The sequence below is a fragment of the Conger conger genome, chromosome 4, assembly GCF_963514075.1.
Source record: "Conger conger chromosome 4, fConCon1.1, whole genome shotgun sequence".
NCBI lineage: Eukaryota > Metazoa > Chordata > Actinopteri > Anguilliformes > Congridae > Conger > Conger conger.
In genome coordinates, this window is record NC_083763.1 from 70,412,144 (window position 1) to 70,440,094 (window position 27,951).

The following is a 27,951-nucleotide window of genomic DNA, read 5'->3' on the forward strand; positions in this document are numbered from 1 at the left end:
GGCACATCCACACCTCCGCTCCGACACGGGCCCATTCAGAGCCCTGCCCGCCCAACGCGCCATAGAGCCCCTTTCACTGCGCGCCCGTCCCGCTCGGACGTGATTCGCCGACTAAACCCGCCCGGCGAGCAGGAAGACGAATGACGGAGGAGGGGATCACTGGAGCCACTTCAGGGGCTTAACCTGAGGTCACACGGAACGGGAAAATGAGATAAACGCCCCCGCGAATCACACAAAGTGATTCCGCTCGCTGTTGACAGCCAGCCTGATCAGGTTTTACTCCTGTTACGCTAAGCTCTGATTCTTAAAAAAAACTAAAAAATTATCCAGCATTATACGCAATCACAATGCAGTTAATTTAAGATCAGGCATAACAAAGTCTACGGCGTTATCTTTCGAATATGAAGAAAGCTTAAGTCAGATAACACGCACAGAGCTCCACACTCTGAATGATTGTTTCCTGCGGTCATGCTGAAAAACAATGACATGAGAGCCAATTCAATAACAGCCCAGTCAAGTGTTTGACCTTTAACATCGGCGGTGTAATTTACAGCAGACCACATAAAGATCAAAATATCTGACCCAAAGTTCGCCCTGAACGTCCCTCACGAATATCGACAGAATCAGAAAATGCCTGGGTCATGATACATACGTCCTGAAAAGACAACAAGTCCAAAATACTCACACAAAATCTAGCCATCAATAGCTTGAGAAAAGGCAGCGCTGTACAGAGGGAAACAACAACCGGTTTTCACACCGCACCCGTCAAAAAACTGTCAGAGAAAAAGGAAAAGTTTTTTTTGAGACTGGACTTAGTGTCCTTTTGAACTGCCGCAGCAAACAGACAAACAGAAAAACCGGCAAACAGGCAAACAAGCGAGACGGCCCATGTCAGCCACATACCTGACTCAATCTGCCATTCAGAGCCCGGCTCTCAGACCAGCCCGGGCTATGAATCCCAAATACCAGACACGCATGATAAAAGACCCCCTCCGCCCCCCGGCCCCCCCCCCCACCTTTCTTCTCCTCCTCCTGTTCCTCCACTTCAGTCAGCACTTGTTGAAACGCACACTGGAGTCCAGCAGCAGCTACACAAACACCTCCAGCAGGGCAGGCTGGCCGTGGCGGCTCCTTCCCCGCGCTGGGAGAGGGGGAGCTGGGGTAAGAGAGGCAGGCTGGCCTGGAGCTCTGCTGGTAGCACTCAGCACAGTCCCAAGAGGCACTTCAGCTCCTGGCTCTCTCTCTCTCTCTCTCTCTCTCTCTGCCTCTCTCTCAGGCGGTTCTGCACAGGCAAGCAGCCTGCATTCCTTCTCCCAGTGTGATAACAGCACTCCACACACACACACACACACACACACACACACACTCACCCTCTCCCTTATTCTCTCTCCCTCCCTCTCTCCCTCAAACACAAACTCTTGCTGTCCCTCTCACACAAACTCTTGCTCTCTCTCTCTCTCCACACACAAATGTTCGCTCTCCCTCCCGCCTCTCACCCTTATTCTCTCTCACTCCCTCTCTCTCTCCAACTTATTCTCTCACTCCCTCTCTCTCTCCAACTTATTCTCTCACACACACACTCCTGCTCTGTCTCTCTCTCTCTCACACACGCACACACACTCTCACTCTCTCTCACCCTCTATGTCGGTCTTGCCTCTGCTCTCTCTCTCTCTCTGTATCCCTCTCCTTCTCTCCTCTTCTCTCCTCTCCTTTGTTCCTCTCCCACTTCCACTCCCCCCCTCTCTCTCTCTCTCCCCCCTCCCTCTCTCCTTACCACTCCATTAAGCGCAGGTAGCCACTCCGAGCCCCTTATGTCCACATGACAGAGTTTTGGGACGGGCGAGTTTTCTGGGGAGGGAAACAGGTTCCTGTGCCCACCAGGTGACCGGACCCCGGGAAGGGCGTCCCGCCCCCGCCCCCCCCACCCCGCACGCAGGAGGAGGAACGTGTTGGTGCCGTATACATACAGCAGACCTTGAATGAGCCAAATATGGCGAGAGGGGAATGTAAACATGGGGGCGGGCCCGGGGAGTGAAGGCAGTAAGGTTAACTGTAACCTGAACTCACAGAACCCAGCAGAGACCGGGAGAGAGAGAGAGATAGAGATAGAGAGAGAGAGAGAGAGAGAGAGAGAGGGAGGGAGGGATAGAGAGAGAGAGAGAGAGGGAGGGATAGAAGGAGAGAGAGAGACACCCGGAGAGAGAGATGGAGGGAGGGAGGGAGAGAGGAGTGAGAGAAAGAGGAAGAGGGACAGAGAGAGAGAATGAGAGCAACAGAGAAATAGAGAGAGAGAAAGAAAGGAACAACAAAAGCGTCTGAAGCTGAAAACAACATTCCTCAGGTCCCGGAGTTTTCTTTCCCTTCAGAAAAGGCCGGTGCTTTAATTAGGGCAGTGTTCCCGTCCCGTTCCTGTTTTCTCCTCTCCGAGGTGCAAGCCAGACCCCGTCCCAGATGTAGGTACGGCGAAATTACATGGCGGCCGTGACCGCATTCAGCGCCGGTCCAGAACCAGATGTGCTCCGGCCCCAACAATGGTCTGGACCCGTCCGTCCCGCAGGGCGCCCCGTGTGCTGGGGGAGGGGGGGGGGGCTGGGCCTGACACACGAGCGCTCTTAGAGGAACTGAAACAGGGGGAGCTGGTGTGGCACTTCCCAGCAGGCCACAGGGCAGTGGTCCCTCAGAAACCCTCTGCGTTTAATGACAGGAGAGTAAAAGCGTGTGATTCAGGGCGGCGCCGTAACTCAAGTCGAAGCCGCGAGGGGGGTGGACAGAACAGGGCGGGGTCAGTGGCCTCCACGCTGCATTTTGGGAATTTACACCCCTGTGGATGGTCCTGTGTGGACCGCACTAATGACCCACCGCCTGACCCCCTCCCTCCCCAAACCCACACCCCACAGCCTCCCCTCTGAGACGCAGTGCCCGGCGGATCCATAGCAGCTCTCTGCAGAATGGCTCCTCAGCACTACCAAACAGGCCTGGGCCAGATATACACCTGGACCGTATCTCTTTTAATAAAACGTGTAAAACACAGTTTTCAGCCTAGATGAGTCCCAGGGATCTGTGAGGCTGTTTGTTTGTGAAGCTCTTATCAGCACCTCCAGCTGAAGGTATTTCAGACATGCGTTTGATCCAGGGCAGTTACCAAAGCATCCTCTCCTCTGGCCCTGGGCTACAACCCGAGGTGTTCAGCGTGGAGCGCAACATGACGGCAGCTATCTGCGTTTCTGGGGTTTCGTTTGGGTGGTGGTCATCTGCCACTCTGTTCATCAGCAGCTGTACAGACAGGAGTCTTAATGGGGGGGGGGACACTCCTGTTTTAGGCTGACCGAACCACACAGGATGTCACCCCCCAGAACTCCTAGACAGACCCTGAGCCAACCGTGCCCATCTATCAATGAGAACACCACGTCTCCCGGCAACCAAGCACCTCTTGCTGTTGTCATATCACCATCTGTCCGTTCGCCCAACGGGCTCATAAAAGCACAAACCTGTGCAGAAAGCCCACAAAACTAGCAACTGCAGACCTCCCCTGACTTTGCACTCCCTTAAAAAACACTGAGAACATTCTGGAATGTTTCAGGACGCGCTGACATGCACCGCCTGCAATGGTCCACTCAGGCAGAGAATCTTCAACCCTTTAAGGTGTGAGGTCACAAATATGTGATTAGAAGTGAACATTCTAATGCTGATGTAACAATCACTACCGGTGACTGAAAGCCATGGCGTTCCAGAACACTACTGTTCAGAGGGTTAAGGCTGATCATAATTTGTTAGCAATCAGGGTTGGTCACAGCCATCTCCAGGTATATCAGATAATGGGGGGTGGCGGTGGGAAACTAACGGAGACGAATGAGACTGTCCCTGCCACAGCACTGCGTTAAAAACTTCATTCCTGATGCCATTTCTCTCGCAGGCAATTCCCAGGCTTCTGTGCTTCGCTCTTTTAGTCGGCAACAGATTTTTAATTTACATAATTTCAGGAACTACCGGGCTCATTGTACCGCGTAAGAAATAGAGAAATGCTAAGAGCCACATAAATGTTTTTACTCAAAGTTAAGGAAGAAGTACATGGTCGTGCAGGAGATAAATGGAGATTTTTCTCGATCGGACTTCACTGCTGCATGCTGCATAGAGCAGCCATTGTTGGCCCTGGTGAGTTGACACTGCGCTCTCTCCTTCACAGCGGCCTAATTGACTCGTCCCCGGAGGAAGCAGACGTGCCCCGCTGATTACTAAGTAAGTACCCGCTGAATTCCAAAAGGACCGGCCGCCCCCCCCCCCCCCCCCCCCCTGCAAACGTAATGTTTACACGCGAAATTCTGCTTAGAAATGCCCACACGAGCTTTGAAGTCTAAGAACCCCGAAATATTTGGCTAAAAAAAGACTTGCGCAAACGATGCAGTGATTGCCTTTTTTTTTTTTTTTCTTGTTGGTCAAGGAGCTTAACGTCAGTCACACATACCCTCCTTTTTTCTTGGAGGAGGTTGTTGCGCTCCAGTTCGACGGCAAAAATCCGTCCCGGAATTCAGCTGTCACAAATAAACACAATGCGTGCATTGCAGCAAACCCGGAATCCAAAGTTTCTTGTGGGACCTTTAAAAAAAAAGAAAAAAAAAAAAAAAGTTTCTTGTAATTTTGAGTTTCTATTTTAGTGAAGTGAGCCATTGAGCGGGAGAGAGGAGAGTAACCTTGGCGGGGGCAGTGGAGGGAGACGCAGGGGGGGTGCAGGAGCGCACAGAGGGAGGCATTTGGGGCGAAGGGGGGGGCGCAGCGGGCTACCGTACAGCTCTGCCAGAAGCCCCGACTGTTTCTTAACCCGGAGCCCCCAACCAACATACCCTGAGGGGGGGGGGGACGGACGGACAGCCCACATACTTCAACAATACCCCCCCCCCCCCCCTCAAAAAATAAATCACATCCAGGTTTCCCCACACCGGGCTTGTTTGCCCTGTAATAAGCTACTGTCACCTCTTCACAAAACGGTAAACACGGCCAACTCCGTGTGCCAATACAATAACAGCTGCCGATCCGTGTGGTGGTATGTGTGTCTGTGCGTGTCTGTGCGTGTTCGTGTGCGTGTGTTTGTGCACGTGCGTATATGCACACACGTGCATATGTGTGTTTTTGGATGAGGGTATGTATTTGTGTGTATGCACACCACTGTGTGTGTGTGTGTGTGTGTGTGTGTGTGAGAGAGTGTGTGTGTGTGTGTGTGTGTGTGTGTATGGGTGTGTGTGTGTGTCTGTTTGCGTGTTTGTGTATAATAATTTACTCCAGCTCTGCTGACTCCATCTGTTTGGCAGTGACAGCATGTCTACACAAGAAAAGCCTCAATGAACACCAACGTCAAACACCAAAACAACACACTCACAAAGTTTTACACACGGTATATACACCTGGGGAGTACCAGGCTGCCGTACCCACACACACACACACACACACACACACGATACAGAGCAGGATAAGCCTAAATGTGGAAAAAACAATTGTGTTTTTCAGGCCAAGCTATGGATAATTAAACTGACAATGATCGCCTAGGCAATAATTAGTGGTAGCCACATGCAGCTATCTATAAAATGCTAATGTTGTGGAAACACCAGCACCTCCTAAATGATAGGCAATTCACTGTTAATTTGGGCCAAATTGCTGTTGGATCCTATGGGGACTTAGCCTGCCCTTTAGAAACTGCATAGCTTGACTTCAGGCAAATAAAATGCTTTTTCCATTGACCAGTCAAATGGATTATTTACAACAACTAGGCTCTGATTAAAATGAACTTTTGATTTGTATTTGCAATCGCAGGCGAGGTAGCCAGATACAAAGTCCTCTTCAGTGACACTGTGGGACTGTCCCTCTCAGAACGTAGCACCACCAAAAACAGTGGCTGCTTCCCCGCTTTTAAAGTTTGCTTATCTGTTTCTTAACCTTGATCCACGCAGGAAATTCAGTTTCCCATGAACAGCGCAGACCTGGGGAGACCAGGCGGTTGGGGTAAACAGAGGACACTGCAGCCAGTCTGATGTAAGGAAGAATCAGATTGAGAGAATCTGTTTTTTTGCTAATTTGACCCGGGTTAACTCTTTCAAGACCTTCATTAAAGAACACCTCTGAAAGCCCAGGTCTCTTACAGAACGGGACAGTGCACTGGTACACTCAGTACAATATAGCAATGTATGAACATGGGCCTTTTATTCCTCATGGGATGCAGTGCTATTTAGGCCATAATGTGGCTCAAGGATGGTATATAAACCCTCTAAAAACTGAAAAAATGTACAGCTTGTTACAATTGCGGTTGGAACAAAAGCCTGGCCCCGGGATCGAACTCGAGAAGGACAGACTGCCCCCCGCAGGCCGGTGGGATCAGTAACAGGTGCGCGGGTCAGTACCTTCCCCCTCGGAGGTGACGGTCTCGTAGGAGTCCCATCGGATCAGCGGGTCGGCGGTGTTATAGTCCACGGTGACGTCCGGTCCGTTACGCCAGCGCTCCCAGCCTGGGGCAGACACACACACACACACACACACACACACCTGCTCACATCTCACATCTAACTGAGGAATGACACAACCATAGAAATATATCTACATGAAAAATGGCCAAGAAGAGCAGGGCTGCCAATTGCCATGTTTTGGGCATGAGACACGGACTTTCAGGCCCTGCCTCACACTCTCACACCACCCAAACAAATCTCACGCCAAATGGTACAATAATCTCTATCACACAACCCCCACGTCAACAATCAGCTCAGCAAACTTCTCAACTCTGGAAAAGCATGAGCATAAGCTCGAGTATATTTTATTTTGACCAAATTTCCAGCTACGACATTGAACTTTCACAAGTATAATCAAGGATCGACCGTAGAATCATGGGCAAGACGCAATTTAATTGTGACCCAGTAACTCTGAAGTACATGTCCTTCATTATGAGATTAGATATGAGCTCAAAATGACCTTTCCCATCAGATCAACACACAATTTCACCACTTTCCCTGGCTCACTGGGCATCTTCGCTTAATTCGCCGGGCCACTTTACCGGCTGTGCGCTTTCCCATGGCAATAACATCAGTTATTATAGCCCTGTTTTCTTACTTACTAAACACAACACGACAGGACGGATATAACCTCCCCGGTTCCCACCCGTTCAGAACGGGGCCCGTGGGCTCGGTGGCACCGGCCAGCATGTGACCGAACGTAAAATGTAATTTACGTTGGGGTTTACGATAAACACTACATTTAAAAGCGTGCACTGTGCACTGCCTATCAGCAGGCTAAATGAAATGAATCCAGTGTTCCTGCCAACAGCCTGCATCATTAGCTCCGCCATGAGAGCCCCCTTCATTAAGGCAGAAGGTCATTAGTGTAACGAGTGGGGACAAGGCTAGTTTGTCCTGAGTGGTTTTCCCCCCCCCCCCCCCCCCCTTCACGCTGTATCTTAAAATCTGCGTTCCAGTCTGATCGGCGGGTGGGATAGCACGTTATTTTTTCCTGTTGAGCAACGCTGCGATTTCCACAGTCAGTCTTCTTCGTACATTGCTCTCTCAGACCCTCTCCTGGCGGCACGGGGGTAGAACACCTCACAGGTGAGTTTTACCTTTCTGTCCGAGCGGAAGGCAACGGTGACGGAGGGGATTTTACTCTCCGGCCCCAGGACTCTACCTTTATGTTTTCTGGGATTTACACTCTGACGGAGCCGTTAAGTGAATAATAATAATCTTTTTCATATGTGGGCTATTACTTGCTTTACAGTACTGTCCAAAAGTCTTAGGCACATGTAAAAAACTATCTGGAAAGTCAAGATGCTTTCAAATGATGAAATGAACAGTTTCAGTTTAAATATTGATTTCAATATTTAAATATTTACTACAAAGAGCAGTGAACAGTTAGAAATGAAATTAAATCAATACATGTATTTCTTGTGACCACCCTTCACCTATAACTGCATCTGTTCTCTATGGTACACTGTCCCGCAGTTTAATAAGAAAATCAGCAGTGGCAGGGCCACTCCAAACATATCGGAGAACTTGTTCCACAGTTCTTCGGAAGGAATATCTTTACTTACTAATCTGTTTGAGGGAGTCATATAAAAGGAACTGCGTTGGTTCCCCAATGATAGGAAACCCCTGGAAAACTTGAGCTGAGAACTAGCAGCAGACAAAATACAACACCGAAATCAGAGATGAATTAATAGCTCGATACAGATCACCTAGCTGAGAAGCAGCAGTATCTGCGACGTGGAAAAGCCCTGTGTTTGAGTTGTGGGTTTAAGGTTCAGGGAGGAAGACGTCACTGCTGTATACTTAACCTTCAGCCATTCCAAAGAAACAATTCAGCTCAATAAAACCAGTTTTACAGCTCAGTCATATCATATTTAAAGCTCCTAAACTGGAATGTAAAAGTAGCGTTTGCCTACACCAACTACCCCATAGCACTTGTGATAACATTTTTTGAAGGAAAAGTATAGAAATTGTGAAATACACAACCGGAACCCCCCGCCTCCACCCCTACGGAGGGGCTCTGATGTTGAGTCTACCCACAGTGCATTCCACCTCCAGTGGTCACGGCAGCGCTATCCCTGTGCGACAGTGACTAATCCCCCCGTGCTTGTTATTGATCTCAGCGGTGATGAGTCTGAGGTGCAGTCGTGTCTGGGGGTTCTGCCTGACTGGCGGAGGACAATGGGAGAGGGAGGGGGTAAGGCAGACAGGCCAGCCAAAAACACTCACCTTGTATCTTCTCCGGACTTTCCGAAAACACCAGCTCCACCTTCCCGTAATCCGAAAATCTGCGATCTGGAAACGTCAAAATAAAAGGGAAAAGATGCCGAAATGAAGGGCTGATGATGGCAGGAAAACAACTGAAGCATAAACCGTAAACGTACATTCCTTCACAATTTACAGTGCAGGTAAACTTACTGTGCAAATGCGGAAAGCCTGAGTTCAGTTATAGAAACACTAAAACGTCCATGTTCCTTACAAGAGCGATGGCAAATATAACTTTCTTATTTGCACGAAACTCAGAAGCACAGTGCCATAGGAGCGAGGACAAGATCAGAGACACGTTTTAAAGCAGCTTCCCAGAGCAGCAGCCTGTAGCCTCCGTCTCCCTCCGGCAGGTACGGAGCTGAAATGTCCGCCTGAGAGAGCCAGGCACGGTGCCACCCGAAGCCCACACGACCCTGGGCCTCCGTCGCCCGCTCTGTTTACCCTCCGCTCCGATAACACACCGCACGCCTCCGTTTAATATTTACCGTGCAGGTCCGAGAAATTGTTAGCGACCGGAGCGAATCCAGCAACAGCGTCGCGGAACCCTTGTGTTTTCCACTGAGGAGCGCGCCGGGGCGAGAGGCTCCGACCTTTTCCGATGTTTACGGACGCGCGTTAACGGCCAGTGTCTAGGATGTCTGGCTCTGTTCACCCAGCATGCCCAGGAGGGCGGACCCGGCCCGGTTCAGTTCAGCACAGCCTGTCCAAGGTCGTGTACACAACGCCACTGAGGGCCGGTCACCGCCCAAACAGGAAGTCTGTTCAGCTGCAGTCAGGGTCGGGGGCGAAAAGGACTGAACGAATTAACCAGATGTGTAAAACTCAGGTTCAGGACGCCCATCCCAGTATTTTGTACCAATCACCAACATTTGCTAATTAGCACAACTCATCAGCCAGGAGGTAGAAATAATGAGTGGAACCACTAAAACTAATTAGACCTACTTAGTGAAATCATTAAAATGGCTGAGTTCATGGGTGGAAGGAACACATGGCAGGCACTTCTACTTTCTGGCCCCCGGACTGTACTGGACATCAGAAGAGTCCAGTACAGTAAGGCACGTCTCCACCGCAGCTTGTGTTACTTAAAGAGCGCTCCTGACTTGGTAATGATGCCGTTAGCACCCTGTTCACACCCTGAATTTGAAAGCTGATGGTGCGCCATGAGGCTGAATACAGGACTGCAGGACTGGGTGTGAAAGGGCAGTGATTAGCATGCGGCTAATCCAGGTCCCTCTCAGCACATTTCAGGGCTATAGGAACAGAACCCTTCTGGTCACCAAAATTAGAGACAACAAAACCGGACAACATGCATAGCTGGAGACTTAAGTCACAAACGAGATGGCCCTCTGTCGGAAGTGGGGTTATGCTATTGGAACCTTTCATGGAGCTTGGGGTGATCAAGATGCAAATTCAAGATGGGGCATCTGTCCAATCAGTTACTCACATCCGTACATTATATTGTACAGATAATGGGAAAATCTGACGTTGTGGTTGAAAACCGGGCATCTTGCAACAGGGCACGGCGGGACCGATTATCCTCCTAAAGGTGTCCTTCTTTGTCCTTTCCTCAGCCTGTACAAACACACAGGCTGCTGACGGACTGTGGCTGAACACACTGACCCTTTTCCCTCTATGAGAGTATGAATGTTGGTTTCTGGGTTACTGGGTTTACTGTATATCCACATGTACATAATCCCGGTGGCCTCTCGGCGGGATTAACATGGACGGATTTCCCCCCCCCCCAAGTCCTACCCTATCGCTGTGACAAAGGAGAGAGCAGTTTACAGAGCACGGCTGTGCTTGTGAACGATCGGGACTTTAAAGATCAGTTGATATTATAATGTGATGAGTGTTAAGTGTTCTTGCACTAAACAGCTGCTGTGTGTCTGTCAAGTGACCCCCCCCCCACGGGCCCCACCATCCACCTTTGATGTTAAAGAGCTCAGAGATTAAACGGGACGGTATAAATGGTGTCGTACCGTTGTTGGCGTTCTCAAGGTCGGTCTTCTCGAACACTAGACTGCAGCCTTGGACCGCGCCCGTGTGAAACTGGAGCCGGAAAATCACCTCCCGGCTGCAGGTGTGAACGTCTCTATGGTAACATTTAATCTGGGATGGAGACAATGCGGTTTGATAAGCAACACGGAAAAACAGCGCGGGAGCAAATGCTATGACCTCACTCGACACGCACACGGACGCACACACACACACTCACGTGCACGCACACATGCGCACACGCAGGCATTCACACAGACACACTCACACACACGCACATACACACGAATGCACACACAGACACACTCAGGCACACGCGCACACACACACATACATGTAGACAGACATGCAGGCAGGCACGCACACAAACACACACACACACGTACACGCAGGCATTCACACACGCACACACACAGACACACTCACGCGCACACACACACACACGCACTCACACACACATACATGCAGGTATTCACACATGCACACACACACACACAATCATACTCACACACGTACATGCAGGCATACACACTCACACATAGACAGACACGCAGCCAGGCACGCACACAAACACACACACGCACACCCTGGTTTGAGTGGGTGTTTTGGTGCCAGGGAACAGCAAACACACTCTGGCTCAGGTGTCTATTTCAAAAGAAGGGTATTAAACTCTAGATGTCTTCTGTCATTTCATATACTCACCATTATGTCACCTTTCAGCATCTGGGCTGGCTCCAGGGCCATGCAAACTCTGCTTTTATTTCCTGCTCCAATGTTACTGTATGAGACACACACACACACACACACACACACACAGCACAGAGAAGACACACAAACAAACACAAACAACTTCAGTAAAATAATCATATTCCTGTGAAATACATTCAACTGTGACATATTTATATTCCATTTGAGTAGTGAATTAAACAGCTTACTAAATTCCTGATGTGTACACCGCCTGCATCGCCTGGTAGACTTTCACATACGGCTGACAGACTGAGAATAAAGAAAACGTTGAAGCAGTTCCGTCAGACAAGTGGACCATAAAACAGGAAAAATATCCCATTATGTAATTATGTTCAAGTACTTTTATGAGATTTATTTCATACATTTATTCAAATTTCACTAAATTATGCATTGTTTGCAGAGTGAAAATAAATACTGCATGAGCAATAACAAGTGTGACAAGATTTGCCAATTCAAATGTCTCTGTTAGGCTGTACCTGTCTCAAATGTTAAATATAGAGCTCTCGTTATTACCATGAGTTATGTGAGGAGATTAAATGGGGAAAAATCCCACTGTGTTAAACAGGAACATCACCATATTCAACTGGATAGTAAATGAATATGTCCATTGAAAATATGGTTAGTAACGCACCAATTGCAGACATCTGTCCTGGGAGTATTATGTAATGGTGAAACACAGCTGAGATGTGATGACGGGATGTGATTCAGGTGAAAGCAGCAAAACTATACGGCAAAAACTATACGGAAAAACATAGTTTCAAAAAAATACTTTGACCTGAAGGGACCGATAAAATACAGCCACGTAGCTGCTATTTCAGGGCATGTAAAGGACATGTGGCTCTGCAGTCAGGCAGAACATTCACAGGCGAAGGTGTGTGCGATCCTTCACCTCCGCTGCTGTGGAAAGCGGGCACGCCGTGGAGGATGACGTAGTGCAGGAACAGAGGGGAGGGGTTCATTTTCATGGCTCCGGTCAGGAGACTGTGGAGGATCCACACATACCTGAAACACAAACGATGTTTATAGATGCTGTGGACACTGCTAATGGAGCAAACAGCCATGAAAATGGCAGCATTCCACCACTCACTCGTACGCCAGACAGCCTCCCACCCAGAGTAACGTAGTAACAACATTCTACCACTAGAGGGAGAACCTGCAGGTCTGCCACAGTGACAACTCCGTTCTTGAACAAAGATTAGATTTTTTTTTTTCAGGGAAGTTCAATATAAATACTTATTACAGCATGACATGAAACCTAATAATATAATAACACCTACGGTATATGCACTTAAAACACGTATTTGATATTGCTTACAAATATAATGATGTCTTAAACAAAAAAATGACAACAGGCTGTAAGACTTAGAAAGGACCTTGGCTACACGGATAAAGCTGACACTTATGTTATATATATAATATTTAGTGAGATAAAAAAGGTATGATGTGCACGGACATGCTTCGCATATGTTCCAGCACCAGTGTGCGGGAGCATGTTAATGAAGCAGTGACTCGATGGGGAGGGTTAGCGGTTCTGCGGTGGCCTGAAGGTGTCACAGACCACAGGGGTCAAACAGGTGATTAACCCCCTGCCCAAACCTGAGCCGCACAGGGCGGGGCAGATCAGCGTGGGGGGCGCCGTGGTGATTTAGGGGTGACATCAGAGCTGAGCTGCTGAACCCCACCCCCTGACCTGTCCGTCAACACCCCTGCTGACCGACTGCAGGGATCAGCCCAAAATTCTCTCTCAAAAAAGACCCTATTTTTATTTGTGTTTAGTCATTGTGCAGAGAGCAATGCTTACAGTTCAGCAGTGTTTTTTCCAAGCGCTGTCATATAAACACAGACACATTACATTAATGGCGTTTGGCAGACGCTCTTATCCAGAGCGACGTGCAGTTGATTAGACTAAGCAGGAGACAATCCTCCCCTGGAGCAATGCGGGGTTAAGGGCCTCGCTCAAGGGCCCAACGGCTGTGCAGATCTTATTGTGGGGCAGTGCAGATCTTATACCGGGGATCGAACCACCAACCTTGCGGGGCCCAGTCATGTAACTTAACCAGTACACTACAAGCCGCCCATGGACCTAAACATATAAGTTCCGCAGTGTGCAGATTAGGTGACATTCAGCTTAATGTTGTGAGCACTTAAAGAGAGAGCATTCCCCTTACCGCTTCTGCGAGGGCGTCATTAAGCCGGAAACCTTGTCGTCGTAGAACTTTCTCATGGCGAAACGGTCGAGGGCCTGATCCGCACTGCGGGGGTGGGGAGAAATCGTGTCAGATACACACCTCAGAGAATCCATACGCTCTAAATACCAGCAAGGCCTAGTATTTTCATTCCTTTGAGATAGTTAAGTGTTTTGGATTAGAAAAACAAGTTGCAGTGACAATGTTTTCTATTTCCTTTAATGTTATCGAATGACGTAGTGCAGTGTAAGTTTCAGCATCGTATAATACAGGGCTCTTGAGATTATGAGCAGAGACTCGTGAATGAATGATTTGAAGGGCCTTATGAGGATTTGGAGCAGGGAGTTACACAGAACATCTGAGCTGGGTTTATATCACAGCCCTGTTAAGAGACTGTGTGGGCATACATACACACACACAAGCACACAAACACAAACAAACACACACACACACACAGAGTGGAGGAATGTCTGAAATGTTAGCAGTGGGGGGTAGCAACAGGATAAACAAACACAACTTAAGACAAACACTGGGCACTGGCAGTACCCACAATGCAACAGAAATAAATCCGGAAGTAAACATTGTTTTTTTCCAACAGCTCGACTCCTTTTCTTCCTGACTCACTGTGACTCTTTCCCATAATCCCTCAGACACATAACACAGAGCAGCCAATCCCTGCATCTTCTGCCAGTCACAACCTCATCCGCCATTTGGCTACATCCACATAACAACAAGACGCATGAAGAAGACAACAAGGCACTTTGCCACGTGTGCACGTAAAATAGGTCGAAAAATTAAGTGAAAATGTAAAAAAAACCCGGAAGTCACACCGTTTTCTGGGTCATGGTTTGAGGGTTGTGGGAGGGAGGGAGGTGGGTTCTGCTGTAATTAACATGGCAGCCGTTTTTAATAGCCGCTATACCGGGGATGTGGTGGAATGCTGCTCAAGTGCTTTTTACTCGCAGACAGTCACAGCGTGTGTTTTCCCTATATGAGATTCCCATGGCAACACAATCCTTTCCCAGCAATGGCAGTTAGGTTCAAAGTCCCTTCAATCACCGCTCCTGAGCCTGACTTCACGCAGGCTGCCGGTTTCTCTCCATTTCACATTTCTCAACATCTTATAGCTCAGTGAGCTTCCTGTTCACAAGGTGGTAGACAACAAGGCCAGATTTCATTACGGAAAGAAAAAGTCCCTCTTTCTGTTTTTACAAGGTAATTATGAAATCCACCTACGGATACACTATGTTGTGAGCTAACAGTGTTCTGTGAGCTGAAGATATTTCAGGGGTTATGTCTCACGTTCCGTTACTGTTCTCACATAGCCCAGTGAGCAAAAGTCAGAATATAGATGTCTAGAGGGGTGGAAATCTACGTTGAGAGACATTTTGACATAATAGAGATAGAACAACCGCAGTATAGCTTAGTTTACACCTGAATATAGCCTTTCTACATCCAAGAAAACTTTATTCAACCAAATGTAGCCGGGTCTACACCAGGTTTTATGGTGTTTCACTTTTCACCACAGACAAACATTTTCCTTATGAAGCATATATACTGCGTCTTTTCTCTGTACTCTTCAATTGATTGTCTGTAATACTTCAGATAATCAATGACTGTGAAGAAACAGAATGTACCCGATTAACTGTTTCAAGCGCTATCAGTCACAGGCGTTGACCTACTGACAAAGACACATTGCGTACAACCATAATCTGATGCGTTGCACCACAGCATTTGTAGCTTCTGCTAACTCGTCACTGTTATCCCTCAGACTGCGGTGGATTACAACGGAAAACAAGCAGGGAAGAAAACAGCGAGCAGTACCTGGCTGAGATGTTGGTGAAGTGCACGTAGGAGGAGATGATCACTCCAATCCGGCCTTTTCCCCCCTGAGGGATGAGATATAAGACAGGAGAATTAAAATGGCGGAACATTAGGCAGAGTAACGTACACGGGCAGCATTTAACATAGTGCCCATAATTACTGGATGTATACCAAAACAATATACATAAATCACCTTGGACAAGGGTACAGTAGCAGCCTTCTGTGTGGAGACCAAGCCTACAAGCTATGGGCTACAAGAACAAGTCCTTAACCCTTGTATTCCTCCAATACTTCGATACAGGGACCCCCCAACCCAGGCACGAAGGCATCCCGGAGACCCCCATCATAAGCTAAGGGTTATGTTTCATATTTTATATTTCCCAAAGCAGATGGTGGTCCATCTAAAGATAAGCAAAGTTGCTCTACACAAATTTTCCATGAAAGTAATAAATTACCCATAAAACCTGTGGCCGTAACTTAACAGTCTTCAGGAACTGAATTGTGTATGTAGTTACTGTGCGGCTATTTTTTAGAGAGACAACTGAAAGATTTCAGTGCCCTCAAAGGGCAAATCAATCAGTGGTTACACAATGTTTATTTACTCAAAGTGACAATATAGCAACATGGCTGTTATCTTGAACTGAAATAACTACACTGCTGTTTTGTTTAGCTTTTTGCGCTTCTTCGTTATCAACCAAGGGGTTGTAAATTATACATTGAACTGATATATAATGTATAAACCAATAACTATAAACCAATGGCATGTGTTTACTGAAATAAACGTTGTTGTCATGAATAATTGATGTTGCCGGGTTACGACTCCGGCCATTCTGATGGGAGTGGGGGGGGGGGGTGGTGGTGGTTGGGTCACAGATAGCCAGTTCAGACCCGGATGGATGGAGCCCTAGGACTAGCACCACGCCTGGAGGTTGCAGGCACACGATTGACAATCTACTGCCGAAAACACTGAAAAGCCAGCTATGATACATGGCAGTGCATAATGGCGAGGTAGAGTAACTGGGCCTCCATCTTCAAGGTTAAAGGTTCAGCTAAATTAACCGAATTCCTTCAGTACATATCCAGCTGTGTAAACTGACTGTATGTAAAATAAAATAAAAATCCTGATAAATTCGGTATGATTATGTAAAATGAATGTAAAATTATTAGAGCCGAGCAGCGCTACTTTTTTACTGTAATTTGTGTACTTAATATGGATCTATTTTGCTAACGAATGGGGCAATCTTTGAACTGAGGCACGGAGACTGAAATATGATTTTTAGAAATGTAGACACAGAAAAACAAACACTCAATTCAGCTGCCATAATCCAAATAAAATAACACTTTAACAAGGCATGAAACAAGTTTCACACCCCTAGAGATCAAATTAAATGTTTGCTCAAGTACCGGTAACAGCAGAGCTGTGAATATGTCTGTAAATTATTAAAGCGTTATGGGTGGAATCAATCAAACTTTCACTGGACAGAAAGCAAACAGCAAGCAATTTTCAACAAATAAACATGTCGTATAAAGAATGGCCATCCAGTAAGTAAAATTTAATGACACGATATTGTCGGTCTGAATCCACACCAACAGTGATGAATTATGCTTCGCCCATACTTTCACTTGACATATTCGACCTTGTGTTATTAAATGTTTGCTCATTGCTTGCATCACCCACCCCACTGGTTATCACTGAACTTCATAACCAGTGTGGCAATAAGACATGAAAGTCAGTCTGAGACAGTGCTAAATCTATTGTTAAAGCTTCTTTCACAATATTAAGCCCCAAGAGATTCCACAGATTGCCTAACAGAACACTGATTGGACAGAATGCCAAACACAGCACTGTGATTGGACAGAATGCCTAACACAGCACTGTGATTGGACAGAATTCCTAGCAGAGCACTGTGATTGGACAGAATGTCTGGCAGAGTACTATAATTGGACAGAATTCCTAATACAGCACTGTGATTGGACCGTGTGTGGACATAGCTCTGTGATTGGACTGTGTGTGGACATAGCACTGTGATTGGACCGTGTGTGGACACAGCACTGTGATTGGACCGTGTGTGGACATAGCACTGTGATTGGACTGTGTGTGGACACAGCACTGTGATTGGACTGTGTGTGGACATAGCTCTGTGACTGGACTGTGTGTGGACATAGCACTGTGATTGGACTGTGTGTGGACACAGCACTGTGATTGGACTGTGTGTGGACATAGCACTGTGATTGGACTGTGTGTGGACATAGCTCTGTGATTGGACTGTGTGTGGACATAGCTCTGTGATTGGACTGTGTGAGGACATAGCACAGGCCCAAGGCTGTAAGGCTGCAGTGTAATCTCAGGACGCGGGTGCCCTGGTGGGGGGGGAGAGGGGGGGGTTTGGCAGACGCACCCGGCAGTGGATGACCACCACGTGCTGGGCGTGGGCCTGGAGCCAGGTCTCCATGGCTTTGCAGATGGTGCAGATCTTATCCAGCGGAGGAGCGTGAAGGTCAGGCCAGCCCATATCCATGGTCTGAAACAACACAGCAGAGCCCAATTCACCAGGGCTAACGGAGCAGGGATAATGCCTAACCATCCGCCCGCCAGGACACACACACACACGAGGGCACACACACGCACACACACACATATATACACACACACATGCTCACGTACACAAGCACACGTACACACATACACACACTCACATCTGGACAAACAGACACACATACTCTCTCTCTCCCCCCCCCCTCCCTTCCCTCCTGTTTGACATTTTAAAGGGGGTGTTGAGGTGAGAGACCAGGCTGGGAAATGTCTTCCAGCAGTCGAGGTTTAAGGGAGCTGCCACTGGACTGGACAGTAGCTCACCGATCTCTGTTTCTCCCCGGTGCAGTCACAGCCTCAGAGTGCAGGGGGGACGCTTAAGCCTGATTTATACTTCTGCGTCGAATCTACGCAGAGCCTACGCCGTAGCCTGACGCACACCTCCCCAGGTGTAGGGAACACGGCTATGCATCGGCTATGCCATAGCCTCTGCATAGATTCGACGCAGAAGTATTAATCAGGCTTTAGGGTGACCCATCGATCCACACTTCTCTATCACTGCCGAGCTGATACAGGCCCTTTCTCCACACTGCCACTAGACTCCCTCAACCACTACAGCCATTTTCCTGAGTTTACTTAACCCCCGGTATAACAGTAACCTGAATATGCTAGCTGAATATGCTATGCTAGCAGTAGACTGTGCTAATAGCACAAGGATACCTAGCACTTCTTGCTACACTATTACTGACACTGAGAGTGTTAGCAAGAATGCTAACTCTGAGAGTTTCATACTGACCCTGCTTTTACTAACCTATTTCAGAGCACTTACAGACTTTTTTCTATTAGTTGTTCTGGATAAAACATACACTAAATGCATGTTATATAATGGAATACAAAGCTGCAGGAAAAGATGAGGGCTTACACTGTACACGGTACACCATATTATAAAATCCTTACACTGCACTAAAGGCGCATTAGTCCATCCATTCCACTTCCCATTCGATAACATACATGCAACATCCATGGACAAGTTAAAAGGAACTCAGACAGGCAAGGATCACAATATCAAAGGTAGCTTACTGTATTACAAAAGATACCATTGCAAGTATGGCTCCTGCATTCATTTATCGTTGAAGACCACATAATCATAATCACATTCAAGTAAAGACATTTCTTATCAGGCATTTGCCACAAGAGGCCTATATTCTCAGAACAGCCTGTACACTGCAGACAGCGCCCCATGTTATGAAACAACATTAAGGATTTTCAGAAAAGGGGCGTTAAATACCTTGGGGTTCATCTTGGAGAGATCGTATCTCCGTTCTGACAGGTTAATGACCTGGGAGAGGGGAAGAGAAGAGAACGATTAGGCCCTTCAGAATTGTTGGAGCTGTGACACGTGTTGGGTCACGTGACCATCTCTCCAGGCAGTGGGTTATGCCAGAGGAACAGAACATGGAGCTGGTAGGCAGAGAACACCTTTGCACATTGTATCAGGGGAGTTTCAGGGTGTACTTAGGAGACCCAAGTTTTTTTCACGTTACAACACATACCCACCTTGGCTACATTTCTATTTGAGATTCCTGAACCCTATTCAAATGAAAATCAGACGACAATAGAGTAGAATGGAAGGTTTGGAAGGTTTCTATCCTTTGAAGCAAAATTCTTTGAAGGTGAGTACTGATTCAGATTTAGCCAATCCTTAACTGTGTTCAAAAACAGAATGCCTATTAAAACTACTTCAACCATTTAAAAACGAATTTGTAAAACTGAAAATGTCAAATGTTGTGTGAGTACTAACATCAGGCCATGCTTATGCGGAACACGCTCAAATATACGTACCCCAGGTTCCACCTGAGAATAATAAAGTTATTATATTCTATTCTATCATGTATAAATACAAGACTATAATTTATTAAATGAAGAATACATTCAAAACAGTAAAATAAATCAGTAAAACAAAGTTTGGGAATGTTGCATTATTTAAACATCTGTGTGCTGTGTACGTGTGTGTGCATGTGCATGTGTATGTATGTGTGTGTGTGTGTGTGTGTGAGAGAGATTGAGTATGTGTACGTGTGTGTGCATGTGCATGTGTACGTGTGTGTGTGTCTGTGAGAGAGATTGAGTGTGTGTGTGTGTGTGTGTGAGAGAGATTGAGTGTGTGTACGTGTGTGTGCATGTGCATGTGTACGTGTGTGTGTGTGTGAGAGAGAGATTGAGTGTGTGTGCGTGCGTGTGCATGTGTACATGTGTGTGCATATGCAGTTTGCACATTCATTCAAGTTCAAAATGAAGCCAAAGGTTGTATGCACCCTTAAAAGAGCGTGTAGGACTCATAGGATAATATATGGCCTTGCTGGGCAGGTTCTGCTCACCAGGTAGTTGTCGGCATGCTTGGACTTGAGCATGCGCGTGACATCCTGCAGGTTGTGCTGATAGGTCCCCTCCGAGCAGCCCCTGGGGAAGGATACGGCGATGATGCGCTCTGTGACGTAGGTCAGGTCAAGTTCGTATCCTTCCTCCATTGTCACATGTGGATCGTCCCTCTGTACACTCTGGGGGAGGAGAGATGGGGAAACATATGTGTTGCTACTGTTTGCTATGTTCAGGAATCCTGACTGACTAGCCTTACTTAATAATAATAATGATAATAATAATAATAATAATAATAATAATAATATAATTATAATTATTATTAAGAAAAGCTTATTATCAAGTACTACTATGACAAATAATAATATTCTTTTTTATTATTAATTTATTATTATTAGTAGTAGTAGTAGTAGTAGTAGTAGTAGTAGTAGTAGTAGTAGTAGAAACAGTACCAGCAGCAGTAAATATTATTAATGTGTATATGCATATAAATATAACATAAATATTATTAAATATTAGGAAGGAGAGATGTATGTAAAGGCACCAGGTAGATAACAAACTTCTGGATGAAGACTATTGCCATGCAAGCCCAGAATAGCAGGAAGTGAAAGGCAGGAAAATAAAACAAATCCTTAATAAGACGACACCCATTTCCCAAAACGTACCGTTATCAGTTGCACAGATCGAGCGCAGTCCAGAAAGGACACCTCACCGCCCTCAAAACCTCCCAATACCCCAACAACCACACAACCACCCCCTCCTCCACCCCACCTCCCCACGCACTCTGGCTTCCTGTCAGGCCCCCCCCAGCTCTTATCTGGCCATCTCTGTTTTCCCTGCTAAATCGGGCGGGTGTTCAGCCTCGCCTGCCAGTGTGGGAAACGTTCCTGTATGGGACCGCAGGCTGCTGGGACAGGATAGTCATCACACAGTGTCCTTGGGCCCCGAGGCGAGGGGCGGAGGGGTGCGTTTAGGGTGAGGGGGTTAAGCGCAGCACATGCTGATCCGTCACCATGCCCCTGAGGTCGTCGACCGACAGGCAAGCCTGGGATTGGTTAACGATGGCAATATCCACATAGCAGGACTCCGCCCCCCCTCTCTCTCTCATGGAACATGGAGACCGTTCATGTTCATTTTACATTCATGACATTTGGCAGACGCTCTTATCCAGAGTGATGTACAGTTAATTAACTAAGCAGGAGACAATCCTCCTGGAGCAATGCAGGGTTAAGGGCCTTGCTCAAGGGCCCAACGGCCGTGTGGAGCTTATCGTAGCTTATTGTGGATCGAATCAACGACCTTGCGTGTCCCAGTCATCCACCTTAACCACAACGCTACAGGCCGCACAATATTCATCTGCAGATGGTCCATGCCTTGCGCAACAGTATGTGATGGTAGGGCAAGCCACAGGAGTGAGTCCCTAAATTCAGGCCTTTAAAAACCATTGATCATTGCTCTCAGGTGACAGGTATTATTTCATTTTCAGACGTTGCTCATTTAGTAATTGAAGAAAAGGAAGTGATGGCGAAATTCTTCAAAGAGGCAAAACCAACGATCAGGTCTATGTTAGTTTTGCCGCAGTAGCCCACACACTAGTTAGGCCTGCATATCACATTCACTCTCCTCTAATCACTTCTAAAAGATTAGATTTAGGGATAGATTCCACCCCCTATTTGCTCAAATTACTTTGAGAAATTAATCCAACCCCTGCGCACAAGAATGTTGCGGAGCAATCTTATATTCGCAGACCTAAATAGCCTACAGGTACGTGATTGTAATTTGTTTTCTGTTTGACTTTGTATATTATACAAAGAGGCAAAGATAATGAGAACCTACCGCATAATCATAAATTTAAAAACGTGAGAGGGCGAAGCACAAAACCTCTGCGCGAAAAGCAGCGATCTTGCAATTCCTGTCACCCGATGCTATATCAATCCCCAGACTCCACCGCGCTGCCAACAATTTCTGCCAACAATTTTAGCAATTAAGAGTTTATTTTACTTACGACTTTCCTGTTTGCTTTCATTAATTTTCCGTAATCCCGCAGTGCCTGAATGAGACCATTAATTAAATTGGACGCAGCCTGTAGGACCGGGTCAAATACCTTTTTTAACTGACTTTGCACAACAGGAGCGGTCTAATAAGACAGCGATGTGGACAGAAGCGCATAATGACCTGACTTCACATCGTGAGATGAATGGATTCAGTGTGCGCAGGTCGCCGCCGGTGTGAACGTCTGGGTTCACGGTGAGTCACCCGGGCCTTTCCAGAGAATCAGAGAAGCGAGCAACCCGGCGGAGAGTTTACGATAATAAATATCCCCGACGCCGAATGAGAAGGAGACGAGAGGTGCCGTCCACACCGGGTACGTTTCGTTTCTTAGCAGATTAGGGGAAAAAAAACACGCCGTATTGTTTTACAGAGGCCAGCGTTTTCTTGAGTTCAAAATGAGCTAAATCGTGCGATAGTAGTCTCAGATGAACACAAGCATGGCCTATTCTCATATTGCACCTAGGTGGACACATGTGAGTGTGAAGTGTAAATACGCTAATGATTCGATGCAGAGAAGACAAAATATATAGTTCACGATATCAATGCGCTCTGAAACTGACAAACATCATTTCTATTTTAGCTTCTGTATATCATAGAAATATGAAATTATCTGTTTGTGAATTCCTAAAAGTCCTACACACACGTATTAAAAAATATGTACGATTGATGTGAAACGCAAAAACGTTTACAAACATGCTTTTTTAAATACTCACAAAACAGTAGCTACTATAGTATATCTGATATGATTATCCGTTCATCTGTTGTCATGGAAACAGTGGCCCCATAGAAATGGACACTGGTAACTTTTTATGTTGTTTACGGTCGTTAAAGTTAACAGGTCAGTGCTAATTAACAGACTGCTATTGTAAACTCAGAATGAATTACACAGATTCCAGTTAATTAAATTTCACTTGAATTTTTTTTTCTTAAATTACTATGAACTATGATAATCAGCAAAAATATCGTCATGACAACAAAGCAGTATGGTTTAGCCCAATTAACCACAAAGCGTAGGGTAACATTGGCACGTCCCTGTTTCTTTTGTGAGAGAGGTATTGAGCTTTGCACGTTTTTATGCATGTTATTTTCTCAGATATAGATACGTTTGTGATTCAAACTAGGAAAAGGCTGTAGAGGTTTTAAAACTTCCTGATTAGAAAAATCACGTAACTGGGGCTGTTTCAAGCCTATTACAACATGATACTGAACTGTTGCAGGTTTTTGAACAGTATTGGTGGTTGAATCAAATTTCTAATCTCCTGCGATCACCACTTATCCAACAGAATTCAGAATAAAATGAGCAAAGGTACGAGCTGAACCCAATTTCACAGTGACGCTGCTGAATAAAAAATGTCACCTTTAGCAAATATAAACGGCATTTAAACAGCCTTCGCTTTAGCGTGTAATCACGTTATCACATTCTTTAGCGTTGTTATTATTATTATTTTTTGAATAGTACGCCTGGTTTAGGTGGAAGGTGGTATTTCGTCCTGAAGGGCGAGAACAAACAGAGGCTGATGAGGTGTTGGAGGCCCACACACGGGCTCCGTAACCCAAGCCCCGGCTCACCCGTAAACCCGCTCGACAAGCCGCGACAGGCCGGCGGGGCAGATGCAGGAGATTAAAGTGTCTGAAGCGCTCTGCTTCCAAAACGCATCGCCCCCAGGAACGTGTTTTTGTGTAAGCACGAGCGCTGTCGGCGCGGAGCTGAAAGTATGCGTCAGAATCGCTCATTACCGCTGCATCTCTCCCCGAATCACCCCCGTCCCCCTCGGCGCACTGTCTAAAACGGAATGCCTTCTCAACAGCCACCCCCCATGCCTTTTGGGCACTGTCTGGGGATGGAAGAGAGGACCTACCAAAAACCCGAGTGTCCATCCAAGTCTATCTGCTATAGTGTGTGAGGAGGAACATTCCCATAGCTGGTTTGTGACGGCCGTGTAGCATAGCGGTCATGGAAGCGGCTTTGGAGGCCGGTTCACTGTTGTCGGTTCTCAGTGCCCAGGTGAAGCGCTGGTCCGGAACCTGTACGGCTTCAGTACATATGCAACTACATGGATGTGAAACGAAAAGTAAGCTGAGTAAGTCACTCTAGGTAAGAGTATCTGCTACATGCTCCAACTGCAAGTGTAATATAAACACCTGAGATGGTTTGTGCGCGAGATGTCACTGTAAAATAAATGTTTTCCCCCTTTTTTATGCAGCCTATCTCAGCAAACTCTCTCTCTAACGCTCTCTCTCGCTCTCTCTCTCACGTACACACAGATGTACACAGCACGCAGATGTTTAAATAATGCAACATTCCCATCAGTGGCGGACATCAGAGAGCCGGTGGAGCAGAGGAGTGCGGGCGTGTTATCGCGTTAAGGTACATTTAATGCGTTTTAAGGGCTGCAGGTGGGACTTTGCTGTTGTACTTACACTGAACTGCTTATACAAGCATATACAAGCCCACATGCAAGCCACTGGTGCTTTCAAAGACACAGGAAACGAAGGAAACACAAAGCTTTCTTCCTCTGAAAGACACAACTGCAGTTCTGCCTTCAGTCATTTACCACATAGCGATTTAATCTGGTATTAATTATACAAAATACTGTATGATGAATCTCATCATTGAAACGTGACTCCCACCTGCAGGGTATCTATCCTTTACAAAGGGTGAGATGAAATGTTTCCCCAGATTAAAACCCTGTTCAGCCCTGCCAGAGAGGGAAGGAAGGAGTGAAGTGAAAAAGAGTGACAAAACAGAAAGCGAAGAAGGCGCCAAGCGTACAACAGTACAACTGTACAGCGGAGGTCACGCACTTTCACAGGGACACAAGGCCACACAAGGCCAGATATTGCAACATCCATCAGCGCACGTAACCACGGTGACCAGACAGCAACCCCTACCACCCCCCCCCCACCAAAACGAAAGCGGGCATTAGGATCGGAACACAGGAGCAGTGCGTGTAAAGTCGGACGCTGATTACAGAAGAGAAACTCTTAAAGCAATGACCGCGCACCCAGCACGACTCTGCCGCCCCGGTGACGGGCTGGGGGAAGCTCGGCCGCACGCTGCCCCGCGCGGGATCCGAGCCAAGCGCGGTTTCCCCCCCAAATGAAAAGGTGCGATAATGGCAGTGGGCGTTTGATCCTTTAAAAGCGGTTAGCAGGCGAAGCCGCCACCGCGGAAACGGCGGGCGATGAAGACGAGGCACACCTCACACCTGCGCAGGGCTTTCAACTTCAGCATCACTCAGATTAATATTCTCCCACTCCCCACTCTTCAGGCAGTCTGGGGGGGGGAGTTCTGGGCTCATGAAGAGAAGGTACTGGAAGCGGTTAATTCTCAGGTCTTCTGCCCGGCAACGTCGCCATGGTATTCACTGGGCTCCGGTGTCCTTTAGAAATGGCCACACATCAAGAAACGGGAAGGGAAACTCGTCTTTTTTTACAACGAGATGGCCGATTTATTTCCCTTCCTCTGCCACTTCAGCCCAATTGAGGGTTGTTCCCAGGTTGTTGCTCAGTCATAGGAAGACGTATGCTTTACGAATGAAAAAGTCAGTCAAATATTTTAAAAATTGAAGATGATAAAAAGCAGGAAAAGTTATATCGTCTATCCAAGTTCGAAAGTTACATTTCCAGAGAAGTGCACTTGGACTACCCATACAATGTTATTAAATTAGTATGACATATTCAGAAAGTACTTTTTCCGCCCACATACAAGTCTACACAACTGAAAGTTCAAACATTAGAGCATGCAACTGTCAGCTGAAGAAATGTGTCTGGAATTAGGTGATTTATTTACTTGCTTCTAATAAAAAATCTTGGAAACTCTCCTAATTTTTTATCTTTCTACAAAAGTGTCCAATGCTGTTATGTCACTGCAGAGGGAAACACTTTCCTTGTGGGTTTATAAAGAGGGTGGGGGTGGGGGTGGGGGTGGGGGTGATTTAGCAGTGGGCAGCTCTTCTGGATTTAGGCAGATGATCACTGCGCCCGTTTGAAATCCCAGCCAGCTTTGAGTCTGCGGTTTGCCCACACACCTCCACACACTGCCTGGGGCTCAGGTGAGCTTCCAGCCTTGCCAGACAGAGCACACGTGTGTGTGCCCCCACCCCAACACCCCCAGCCCCGCCCAAACAACAGGGCGATGCAGACCTGGGAGTGTGAGCGTGACTGACTCCCCATCCTGCCCAAAACGGGGCTGAGATCATACAGCAGCAGAATGATTCATTCGCCCCTTTCATGTCCCAGCTCACCTGGGCTCTCTATCACCGACGGGTGTTTGTATTCTGTCTGAAGCTGGTCAGGCCAGTTTATCCACGTGCTCCCGTCTATGCCACTGAATACTATGGCACTGAATACTTCTGCTTTGTGCTGCTGGTCCAATTATTTCACTCGTTCGTCTTAGACGAAGCCAACAAACAATGTAATGGGTGCACTTATAAGGGAAGAACATTTTTGCAGCCTTCAGTACCCTGTTGGATTTCATTTTTTTTTTAATCTTGTGGGGTCCTTACAGGGCCCCAAAGAACGTACAGCAAGTAACATGTAACACGTAACACACTTGCAAACAGGCGTGTGCTCAGAAAACAAAGAGAAGAGAACTGGAGTCCACAGGGCAGCATTGAGTAAAGACTCCCTCGTCATGTGACGCACGAGGAAACAGATAAGGAAAGTAAGCAGCTGTCACCTTAAAACCCGGACTTGACTCGCTTAAAAGAAGTGTATTCTCCCAACAAGTTTCCCGAGCTACCTCTATGTCTGTTTAGAGCAGAAAACCAAAGAGGAAGAGTTGTAGCCCTTGGGAAGATGCTGCTGTTCTGTCGGTTGCATGTTATGTAATGATTGGCCGGAGAAAGCAGAGCCCAGGCCTTAATGTCACAGTCCACTGTTTGTTTCCTGTTTGGCTCTGCTGATTTCTGTTGCCTTTTTTACCACCATTCATAGCTGGAGCTCGAACAAACAAACCCCATGATTGGGAAGACATCAGCTCTGGGTCATGTGTGTATTCTTAGCCTTGTTTATCTTGTGCGCTTTTTCGGACCATTTTTAAGACCATTTGTCTCGGCTCACTGTGCAAAACAATACAATAAGGTTCGCAATCGCTCACCCAAACCCCCCGGCCAAATAAAAGGGGGGTGTTCAGCTACAGCCAAAAAAGCGTTCCCAAACTCACAATATCCAATTATCTGCTCCATTCCCAAAGTTATAATGGAATGCGTTCCAAAATGGATTAGGCCTTTTTTTTTTGGCTCTTTCTTTCCTGCAAAAGATTCCCATTTTAATGGGTTGCACATGCTGGCTGTGACAGACAGTTCTGCTCTCAGTGTCTACATGTGTATCTGGAGCTGGTCACTCTAACCACCATACCTCCTCATGCATAACCCTCTGAACACTAGGCTTTTTTTTCCTTCTCTTTTCTAAATTCCAGGTCCGTGTTCTACACCTCTAATTCTCAATGTTCCAGAATTTAAATGACCAGCAGTTA

General features: G+C 46.9%; 1 protein-coding gene and 1 long non-coding RNA gene across 4 annotated transcripts in view; one reads left to right on the forward strand and one right to left on the reverse strand.

Moving 5' to 3' along the window:
- Window positions 1–27,951, reverse strand: part of tns3.2 (tensin 3, tandem duplicate 2) — an 81,681-nt gene that overhangs the window by 52,676 nt on the left and 1,054 nt on the right. The window contains exons 1-12 of one of the 2 annotated variants that reach the window (XM_061239611.1): window positions 21,086–21,160; window positions 20,423–20,602; window positions 19,333–19,383; window positions 17,911–18,033; window positions 15,512–15,576; window positions 13,670–13,753; window positions 12,391–12,503; window positions 11,690–11,750; window positions 11,457–11,532; window positions 10,739–10,868; window positions 8,721–8,786; window positions 6,387–6,491 (exon numbers count right to left, since the gene is read on the reverse strand). In XM_061239611.1, the coding sequence (XP_061095595.1) occupies window positions 6,387–6,491; window positions 8,721–8,786; window positions 10,739–10,868; window positions 11,457–11,532; window positions 11,690–11,750; window positions 12,391–12,503; window positions 13,670–13,753; window positions 15,512–15,576; window positions 17,911–18,033; window positions 19,333–19,383; window positions 20,423–20,572 (1,024 nt within the window). In that variant the 5' untranslated portion in view covers window positions 20,573–20,602; window positions 21,086–21,160. Of the gene's footprint in view, window positions 1–6,386; window positions 6,492–8,720; window positions 8,787–10,738; window positions 10,869–11,456; window positions 11,533–11,689; window positions 11,751–12,390; window positions 12,504–13,669; window positions 13,754–15,511; window positions 15,577–17,910; window positions 18,034–19,332; window positions 19,384–20,422; window positions 20,603–21,085; window positions 21,161–27,951 lie in introns of those variants that run through there. The other variant, XM_061239609.1, reaches the window with a different exon arrangement.
- On the forward strand, window positions 22,064–26,232 carry LOC133127721 (uncharacterized). 2 transcript variants are annotated; one of them, XR_009708651.1, is made up of 4 exons: window positions 22,064–22,184; window positions 22,551–22,785; window positions 24,738–24,840; window positions 25,110–26,232. It is a non-coding gene; the product is annotated as an uncharacterized LOC133127721 (long non-coding RNA). The 2 variants fall into 2 exon arrangements; XR_009708650.1 differs by lacking the exon at window positions 22,064–22,184 and having other exon boundaries at window positions 22,396–22,785.